Below are 10269 nucleotides of genomic sequence, written 5' to 3' on the forward strand. Positions count from 1 at the left end.
CTAACAGCTTTTGTCTGTATTTATCCTGGTTGCTCACCAAGGTTTTTGAACAGCCCTGTTGGCAGCCACATCAAAATATCCCTTGAAAAGGGTGCTTGTGAGATTGGTCACCCTCATGTCAGTGGGAATTCTTATCTTTCAATCTTCATGTGTTTGTGATACTCCTTTTGGTGGAACTTGCCGCCACTGCATTGCACTGGCAGTGTGTTAATGCAATTTAGCACCCAGGATTTATATTTGTATGTGTTTGTATAGCACCCAGTACAGCAGAGCTCTTATACTGGTGGGTCCTCCAGTCACTGCTGCAATATGAATATGAAATAATTGAAAAGTTTGCCTAGTTCCTTTCCTGTGCCTCTTTTTGGTAACCATCTTGCATTCTCTCTACAAGCCTGGTTTTGTGTATTGAGCATTCGGGTGGTGATAGCACCTAGACTAGGGCGCTGCTGTAAGTTTCGTAACACAGCAGAGCATTGTGAGTGCTGGCCAGCGCTCAAATGACTCACTGTGGAATTACCAGCTCCTGACACCCGACTATATCCCTAAATCTACACCAGGACATGGAAAGTTGCCACTAATTCCTGCAACTTCTTAACCCTGCTGAGAGTACCAGGAAATGAATTGCCTTTGGATAGCAATAAGATTTACACATCAGCTTTTCTGTTTATATCTATCTGTGGTCAATTTGACTATTTGGCTTGCTTGACTTTTCTCCATTATCTCTGGCCTTTTGTTAAGTGAATGTTTATAATGTCTAGAGGATGCAAACTGTAAATCAAATGTAAATGTCCAAGCATCCAAGCTTTTAGGCATGATAGTGCCAAGTTTTAGGAGCTACCATGCCAATCCTGCCTCTTCAAAAATGTTCTCTTGGCATGTTTCTCTCAATTTTTGATCTCTCTAGTTATTCTGTGGCCAAAAGGGCTAATGTGATTTTTGGATGCATAAACAGCATAAATCTTGAGTTAGAAGTACAGAGGCTATTTTACCTGTGTATTTGGTACAGGTGCAACCGCTGCTGGAATATTGTGTCCAGTTCTGGTATGCACAATTAAAGAAGGAAGTTGATAAACTGGAGAGGATTCAAAAGAGCCATGAGAATGATTAAAGGATTAGGAAACATGCCTTATAGTGAGAGACTAAAGGAGCCCAGTCCATTTAGATTAACAAAGAGAGGGCTAAGGGGTGACTTGATTACAGTCTATAAGTACCTACATAGGGAATAAATATTTAACAATGGGCTTTTCAGTCTAGCAGAGAAAGGTATAACATGATCCAATGGCTGCAGATTGAAGCTAGACAAATTCAGACTGAAATAAGGTGTAAATTTTTCACAGTCAGAGTATTTAACCATTGGAATAAATTACCAAGAGTGATGGTTGATTCTCCATTACTGGAAATTTTAAAATCAAGAGTGGATGATTTTCTAAAAGATATGCTCTAGAATTATTTTGGGGAAGTTCTATGGCCTGTGTTATACAGGAAGTCTGACTAGATGATCACAGTTTGTCCCTTCTAGCTGTGGAATCTGTGAATCTCCAACTTCTCCCCTTCCCCTATTGCTTTTACGTTGTTGTTGATAGCTGATTGTAGTTGATACGACACTCAAACGACATGATTTGAATGGGATAACCACTTCTTGCTCATCATACAAAGGAAATACTGCCCCAAGTGTCCAATTTAGAACTGCAGCAACATGGCAGAATGATAGGAATAATTTACAAATGTAAAAGCACGGAACCCTCAAAAGCAGAATTGAGAGAGAGGGAAAGATCAGGAGGAATATATTTAGAAAGATCTGCCTCATGCCCCAGCCACTGCTGTTTTAACTTAATACTCATAGCTGCCAACATGTGAAACCTCTAAATATGTAAATATGTGGATGGGAGTGGGAAGAATAGGGATGCACTTTTATGCCCTATTGATAGAGCAATATATTGAAATAGAAATTTAAATTCTAAATTTTAAAGAAACAGCAAGAGCAGTTTAAATATTTCCCATATATATTATATAAAAGAAAAAAGAACACCTGCAGCAACAACAACAAAAAACAGTTGGCATGTATGGGCACCCCCAGATTATAATAATCTGAGAAACAAATCATGCATACTAGAAATAAATTGTAGTTACAGTCATTGGCTTTATGCTTTAGTATTGTTTTTAAATTCAAATACTTACTGCCCTCGTGTGGAAAAAAACTGTATTTTATCAATCTAGAGAAGCCAGATGGAGAAATCTTATCATCCATCCATCTTTCTGCGTGGGCAGAACATTCAGTTATTCCCCAGATAGAGGATGGATCAGATACTAAACTGATACTACATGTCATAATAGCCATGGAATTAATCAGATTGTAATAGCTCCATGAGAGCAGTTTCTTGATAAGCGTATTTTATACATTAACAATGTTGTCTCAGGCTCTGAGGACATGGCTGGTGACGGCACTGTCTGTACTTTGTTTTCTGGAATGTTGTGGATACTCCTGTGTTTCAAACACCCCTCCCTTAAAAATATGCATTAGGAAGATCACCTCTCCTCTGAAAAGGGTTGGATGCAGCTCCCTTCCTTCTGAGTTTAGTAGCATGTATCCTAAACTAGGCAGACAGGTCCATTCAGAAGCACGTGCAGCGTTTCCAGAGCCCGATGGCTCAGGAGGTGAAACCCCTGAGCAGGGAACTGAGCACGATGTGTCTTGCATGGGAGTGTGCAGCAGTAACTACAGGACTAGAGACAGTCGGATGGTCAACAATAAAATCCTGATTCATGAATAAAAGTATCAGATTAGGTTTGATGCTTTGTGGGGCCATTATTCACCGGTATAGGCTCAGCAGCTGCTTATTCGTAAATATTAGCACCAGCAATATTATTGTGAGTATTAGCACCAAGAATGATTTGTCCAGAAATACATGCTGGAAGTGCATTATACACTGTTTGCTACTGACCTGCTGATTGGTTGGTCATCCAGGCAGGGGGCAGAAGCAGTACACTGCAACCTGAGTGACCAGCCACACACTATAAATAACCAATACTGTACAGTTAGTGAACAGTTCATAAGGAACACTAAAAATTACTAGCTCAAACAGCTTTAGCTAGTATTTCTAAATAACAAATACATTAGTAGAAAAGAAGGATTGATTCATGTATAATTTGGCACTGAACAAAAAGCAAAAATTTAGAGCTGCCAAGCAATTAAAAAATTAATAGCGATTAATCATGCGATTAAGAAAATGAATTGTGATTAATCATGTGATTAATCACACTGTTAATAATAGATAATAATAATTTATTTAATTTATTTATTTATTAATAAATAATAATAATTTATTTAAATGTTTTTGGATGTTTAAAAACGAACATGTGCTGGGTCATCATCTGAGACTGCTGTAACATGAAATATATGGCAGAATGCGGATAAAACAGAACAGGAGATATACCATTCTCCCCCAAGGAGTTCAGTCACAAATGTACTATATATACTATATGTTACTATACCAATCCATTTTTGAAAAGTGTTTAATTACCATGCAAGGAAAAAGATCTTAAAAATAAATGTGTGTCCACACACCACACACATAGAGAACAGTCTGGGTGATCCTGTCTTTGCTTTGTTCAGTTTAATTTGTTGTTCACTCTAATTCCATTGGTGTAATGCATCACAGACTTTCAAGGAGAATTTGACCACAGTAATAAAATAATTATTGAAGATTAGTCTTGATAAGGAGACAGCTATCTTGGAAAACAGAAACAATGGCTATGGCTATATGCCAAATGACAGGCAGGGGTGTTGTTACTAGAAATAGTGAATAGCCACTTAAAGAGCAGAGCTGGCCATAGATCCTAGCCTGCTGTGCCAAACTACTTGCATGCTTGAATTCTTTCTGAGAAAGATGGTTTTATAAACAGTGTGGATCAGATTTAATATCTGAGCTATTGTCACTTTCAGTCTCATGCAGTGACACCATAAGCTAAGATGTATAGTGGTGCCTTGGAGCCATGTTGGGAGGAAAGACTTAGGGTCACATTGCAGCCTTTAGACACTAGCTGGATTGGAGAGTGGTGTGGGGCACACTACCACATAGGGGATGTTGAGGGGGATTGTACCAGGCTCCCCACCCTGAGGAGGATGCAGGCTGTAGCACCATTTAGGGAAGCTGAACCATCCTTTAGAGAGGTGCAGCTTGTTCCCACCACTCTGAAGTGTGGTGCTGAGGAGGGGTTGGGACAACCATGCTCCTCCTCCTCCTCAGCCCCTTTGGTGGGGACTAAAGGTCCATGTGGTTTCCTGAGTTCAGAGAGTCCTCTTGCCCTCTCTCCTATGTAGCCTCAGGAGGGCCTGCCACAATCCAGCCTTTAGCCATTTCTCTCTGTGTAGTGTGCTGGGCAATCTGTATATGTAATGGACCCTTGGTAAAATCTGACACTCACTTCAGCAGGCCCCAGGAACCCCAGGCCCTGGAGCCAGTGTTATTCTGCTCTGATGGAAGGGGCTTGGATTCAGGGGGGCTCTAGCAGCCCAGGTCCTTGCTCAGCAGCACATAATGGATGGGAGCAGGACATGGATGGAGTTGTGTCAGGGTAGGTGCCAGAGTATATTCACGGCTGTTTCACATCCTCCCTCTGCACCAAGGTTACGTCACCCACACAGCTAAAGAAACTGCTGCAGTGCAGTGGCAGGGTCTCTCCCTGGCTATGCTGGGGAAAATGCCTTTTCCTCCTTCCTCCTACACGTCTCCCTGGTGCCTGCAAGCTAACTGGTTGGCTGAGATTTCACATTTTGTGCTTGTGTGAAGACCTACTTCCTCTACCATACATACAACACCATAACACCCTGCAATAGAACAGTCTGTAGCAAAATGTAAGGAGGTTCCTTCTCTTCTTCTTAGCATTTGTTTGCTGACAGAGTAAACACCCTAAGATAAGTCTGAATTCAATGAAATTTGCATGCATGGAGGCATTGGCACCGCGCTTTGAATTCTGTAGCCTTCACATTCAGTACTCTTTCCACTAGTCTCTAAGAGTCTATTGCATTCTAGGAACAAAACGGGCTAGCCAATAGAATGCCTTTTAAATTACCAAGAGCTCTCCATCTGAAATTCTAAATGGACTTTGGGGCTGTGTGTGTGCAGACAGCTCACAGAACTGATGCTTTCCCAAGGGAAAGTCTGTCCATTGCGCTAGGTCAAAAAGGTAGTGTGTGGTGTGAGGAGGGCCAACACAGCATTACATGGGGGCACTCCAGAGCTGCAACTCTTTCCTTGACTCAACCCCCTCCTTTCCAACCTGCAGGAGTTACTTCGGATCTAGGGCTGTTTTCAAAAGGAAAACAGTGAAACTGTCGTTGTTTTTGTCAAAATTACTGTGTTTTTAATAGACTAGCTGAATCCCATCAAAATACTTGAAATGGTCTTTGTTGCAGCTCTGTACAATGATATAGAATCACTGAAGTCTGTTATATTTCACTGCTTCTTTACCATGGGGTATCATATTCACAGAGCATGCTAGCGATGTGATTTGTAAGGGGAAAACTATGATAGAATGCTGAAACAAGCGGATAAAGAGTAGTCCTTTGTCTGTCATTTTAGCAGTGAGTTTCAGAGTTCACAGTGAAAAAGTTTACATATTTTACTGAATTAACACTCCACACAGCATTCTGTTTACTTCTTTGGAGGGGAGGATAAAGAAAACAAGATGTGATGGTGAGCGCATATTATACTTCCTTTGCTGAGTGGTGTATGCACTCGTCCCAGTAAAGTGATAGAAGAGTCAGGTACTGATCAGCTTCAGTGGAAAAACTCCAATGAAGGCACGAATGCACCCCCTGCTCTTCTGACTAGCAGCTTTGTCACCCCTTTCAAAATTGCTTCTCTCCATTTGCCAGTTAATAATTGAACGCCAAGATTCAGGCTTAAAAACTATTTTGAACATGTAAAATATGAGGAAAAAATACAATATGCAACTGTTTAAACATCACTGTTTTGATCCCTGGATCAAACCAATATAATTGCATGAGAAAATTATGATAGTATAGAAATTTTTATAATTGAAACCATCTCTGTTTTAATGCAATTTAGTGTCAAGTTTTTCATCTTTCTGACCTCATTAGATGTGCCTGGTCATTAGATACGGTGTTACTAATTAGTTTTAACTTAAAGGCTGCTCCGGTTAATGATTGGTTGGACTAAGGTTTTACTGTGTAAGATTAACTACATTTAAGGATGGCAAAATGCCATTGTAGCATTAATACCAGACTTTAATGAGAAGCAGAAGTAAACTCCTAGGACTCTGACGATTTTAATGTGGGACCACAGTTGTGCTCTCATTATCTTAAAGCCCTGTTATATTTTAAAAATAAAAATAAGTATTCTTCTCCCTGCCAACTCCTAATGATAATTACACTGAATGGTATAATGCTCAAGAATATATAAAGTCTTAAAATCATATGTGCATTAGATATATAACCCCAAAAGCTGTTTCCTTTTGAACCATATCCTTTATCTAAACTCTTATAATCAAATGGAGAAAATGTTTCATAACTTCTCATCGTGTCTGCCTTCATTACAAACCATATGAAAGCAACACAAGATCATACTGACAATCTTCTCTACTGCTAAAGAATACTCTCTCTCTCCCTCTCCTTATATTTTACTATTTTTTATATTATAGGACACTTTGATTTTTCTCCACTCTCATCCTCTTAAGTGAATTAAGTATTCCTGAAAGGTGCTGGATTCGCAGGTCTAGAGACTGAACTCCTCATTTTTTCCACTGATCATATACAGCAGTATAAATGTATCCTATACTCCTTACACAGCATATCTCAGTAGGACCTGGAGGCTTCCATCTAAAGCCCTATTCCTTCATACCTAAAAGCACATTAAGCACATATGTAAGGCCCTGATTGAAGAAAGCTTCCTTATTCAGGACTACATTTTAGCACCTGCTTAAGAGTTTGGTTATTCATGCACCACACTGAACAATTGCCATTCTGGTGACTAACATACTAACACAGTAGCTGTGGGTATGTCTACACTGCAAAAACAAAGTCACGGCAGTGATTCTCAGAGCCCGGGTCAACTGACTTGGGCTTGTAGGGTTTGTTAGGATACAGATATTCAGGCCTGGGTGTAAAGGCCTATACTTTAAGAATTTACATGTATTCTTATCACTTAGCTAGTTATAGAGGTACAAAACAAGAATCAAAATCACTGTCTGCATGTGTAAGGGCCTTCTCTTACTGTGACAGTCTGAGGCTGTGTTCTTAGGCTAAGATCTTTGGCTAAGGAGCAGAGGCAGCCGTAAGCTGGGAAGCGTATGGTCACATCCTCACATTTCAAACTAGTCACATTGAAATAAGGCAATCTGGGGCTGTTAGAAATGTGATCTGATCTATCACCTCCAGAGAAAGAGAAGAGCCTAGAAGATTTAAATTCTTGTTTTGTACCTCTATAACTAGCTAAGTGATAAGAATACATCTAAATTCTTAAAGTATAGGCCTTTACAGACAGACCTGAATATCTATATCCTAACAGGGTTTGTACCACAGGGCTAAAAGTAGCCATACAGATATTCCAGAGAGGGGTGTAGATCTCAGAGCCTGGGCTCCAGCCCAAGCAGGAGTGTCTATACTGATATTTTTAGCCCCGAGTCAGTTGTCCTCGGCTCTGAAACGTGCTGCCACGGGGCCTTTTCTCTTTTCTTCAGTGTAGATGTACCGTGTCAGCATTGCCACACAGTACATATTTTCCCAGCAACTTCTAGAATAATTTTTGCATTCTCTGAAAAACACAACATAACCCTTTACCTAACGATTGTTTGTTTTATTTTTGTGCTTTTTTTTTCCAATTAGGAAGGAGGACAGCAAAAACAAAGGACAAGAGAAAGAAGAAAAAGAATTTAATGGAAAGGGCTCAGAAGCAGCACAGCATCTTCCTAGCTACAGACAGAGCTAGCCAGTAAAGACTTTTCTGTTTGTTATATTTTTTGCAAAGTGCACAAAAGCTGCTATATGCTCCTGCATATGGATGTACTGCAATTCAGCTGCTTTGACAGTATTGGTTGCAAATAACTTGTGAAAAATGTCCACAAGTTTGTTTGTGTTATTTATACTTTTTATTTTTTGAACCTGAAGACTCCAAGGGCTGCAGTGCACTGAGTTGAATCAGTGGAATTGGTGCCGAAGTGTGTCAAAGACTTTGCATTCAGTGCCTGGGAAATGGAAATGGCCAATGTGTAGACATAAAAGTGAAACAGGAAAGAAGGCTGCAAATCACCATTAGATAATGGACTTGTGCATATTTATATAAAAGAGGAGGTCTGGGTGGTGTAGGTATTCTTGCATTTATGGCCTTTGTTTCTCATATTTGTACATTTCAAGAGTAAATGTATATGAATATCTTAGTGTTAATGTGCATTATTCTCTGTATTGAAACAGTTGTATAATAAAACTGCTTTAAGAAGATATACCACAGGAGTTACTGCTTAGTGTTCTAGGAGCACAATAGTCCTCATGTGTACATATTATGCGGTCTGTGAGTAAATAAACTTATTTACTGTACATTTGTGCTTTCATTCTCATGTGTAACATGTTATGTATGTTTAAAGTTATGTCACTTTGGTTCCAGTAATTTCTAAACATAGTCCAGTAAACACTTTTTACTATGTTTTGAATGTTTTTACAGTTTATCATTAATTTTAAGGAAGCCAGGTGTGTTTCTCATTTGTTAAGGCACTTTCACATAGCTAAACTAGATTATATTGGCCTCAGAACACAGTGTCAGATTTGGAATATTCATGCCTAAGTCTTTCAGTAAAACTAAAGTCTCTTCAATTACAGTGTAACCTTACCTTGGTGTTGCTTCTCACAGAAAGAAATCTGACATCTAAGAGTTAAGGTAAATTATGGCGGTGACGGATGTTCAGGGAAACAAGATTGTGAATGGGGAATTATATGAATAACTCTCATTATCCATCACAGGAGTTTCATGCATAGCTCTCTTCATACTCTGACCAGTACTTTATCCCCACCAGTCCTAATAATGATTACTTCAAAATCCTAGCCTTACTGGTTAGCAAAAGAGGCCTTTACCATGGGGATTAGAAAAGAAATTGCCACCAAACATTAAAAATTAGATAATTTGTAGGTGAAGGGGATTCATTTCCTGACGCTGGCACTCAGTTCAGGAATTTGTAGCAAGTTTCAACCTTGCAGTGCATCTGGGTCTGTTTATTTATTGCATTTCCCCATTTAGGGAAGGAGAAATCTCAAAGGGTATATTTCAGTAGTCTTGCATTATTGGGCCAGCATTCCAAGTGAAGGCTTTTGAAGGCCTGACTTGGAAAAGCCTGCACTAACATTGCTGCCTGCCTTCACTCGTGGATTATATTCTGGCTCCAGAACTAAGATTGTATGTGCATCATGACCTTAAGAACTAGAGAAAATATAAAGTAAAGAAAAAAGGCTTTGCCACCTATCTCTTTAGAAAATAAAACAGTGTTAGTTTTAGGTTTACTGGTTCTACTCTTCACAAATAAACTATGAAAGAAAAGTATAAACAAACACAGATATTGTATCCATGCTTAGCTATCTAGGAGTATTTTTACTACAAGAAATACACAGTATTAAGCCATATATGAATGTTGTATGAAACTTCTTATGGATTTTCACTTAATCCTGAAGTTCTCAACTCTTTTCATTCTAGAGTATGTTCCTATTTAGCTTGAACAAGTTACATATAGTACCTTATTGTTGAGACTAATAAAATTTTTCTATTCCTGGGATGTTGTTTTGGGCATTAAATAGCTGACTTGAAAAAATGTAGCTGCCTATTTTGATTGTTGGTTATCAAGTTTGGTTATAGATGCAGTGAAAACCTGAGCAGAATTCCACTGGCAGAGATTACAAATATTTTATTAGCCATGTCATGAAATTTATTCTAAAAAATACAATAAAACTTTATAGTCAACCTCTGAGTAAAATATGTTGGTCCTTTTTTAATTTAAAGAATGAATTTCCTATTAATGGAATCCAGAAAAAATATTCAAAGAAGTTTGGTGAGTAGAAATGTGTTTGCCCACGGAAGCTGAATAATTAAGAGATTTTTAAACCAAACAAAATTTTGTCAGGTTTCAGAGTAGCAGCCATGTTAGTCTGTATCCACAAAAAGAAAAGGAGTACTTGTGGCACCTCAGAGACTAACAAATTTATTTGAGCATAAGCTTTTGTGAGCTAAATCCACTGAATGCATCCGATGAAGTGAGCTGTAGCTCACG

The 10269-nt window shown here is 38.9% G+C and overlaps 1 protein-coding gene across 2 annotated transcripts in view; it reads left to right on the forward strand.

Moving 5' to 3' along the window:
- Positions 1-9962, forward strand: part of RSPO2 (R-spondin 2) — a 170923-nt gene extending 160961 nt beyond the window's left edge. For both annotated transcript variants that reach the window (XM_048841487.2, XM_048841486.2), the window contains exon 6: positions 7847-9962. In XM_048841487.2, the coding sequence (XP_048697444.1) occupies positions 7847-7956 (110 nt within the window). In that variant the 3' untranslated portion in view covers positions 7957-9962. The remainder of the gene's footprint in view (positions 1-7846) is intronic.
- The last annotated feature ends 307 nt before the right edge of the window (positions 9963-10269 follow it).

The sequence above is a fragment of the Caretta caretta genome, chromosome 2, assembly GCF_965140235.1.
Source record: "Caretta caretta isolate rCarCar2 chromosome 2, rCarCar1.hap1, whole genome shotgun sequence".
Taxonomy (NCBI): domain Eukaryota; kingdom Metazoa; phylum Chordata; order Testudines; family Cheloniidae; genus Caretta; species Caretta caretta.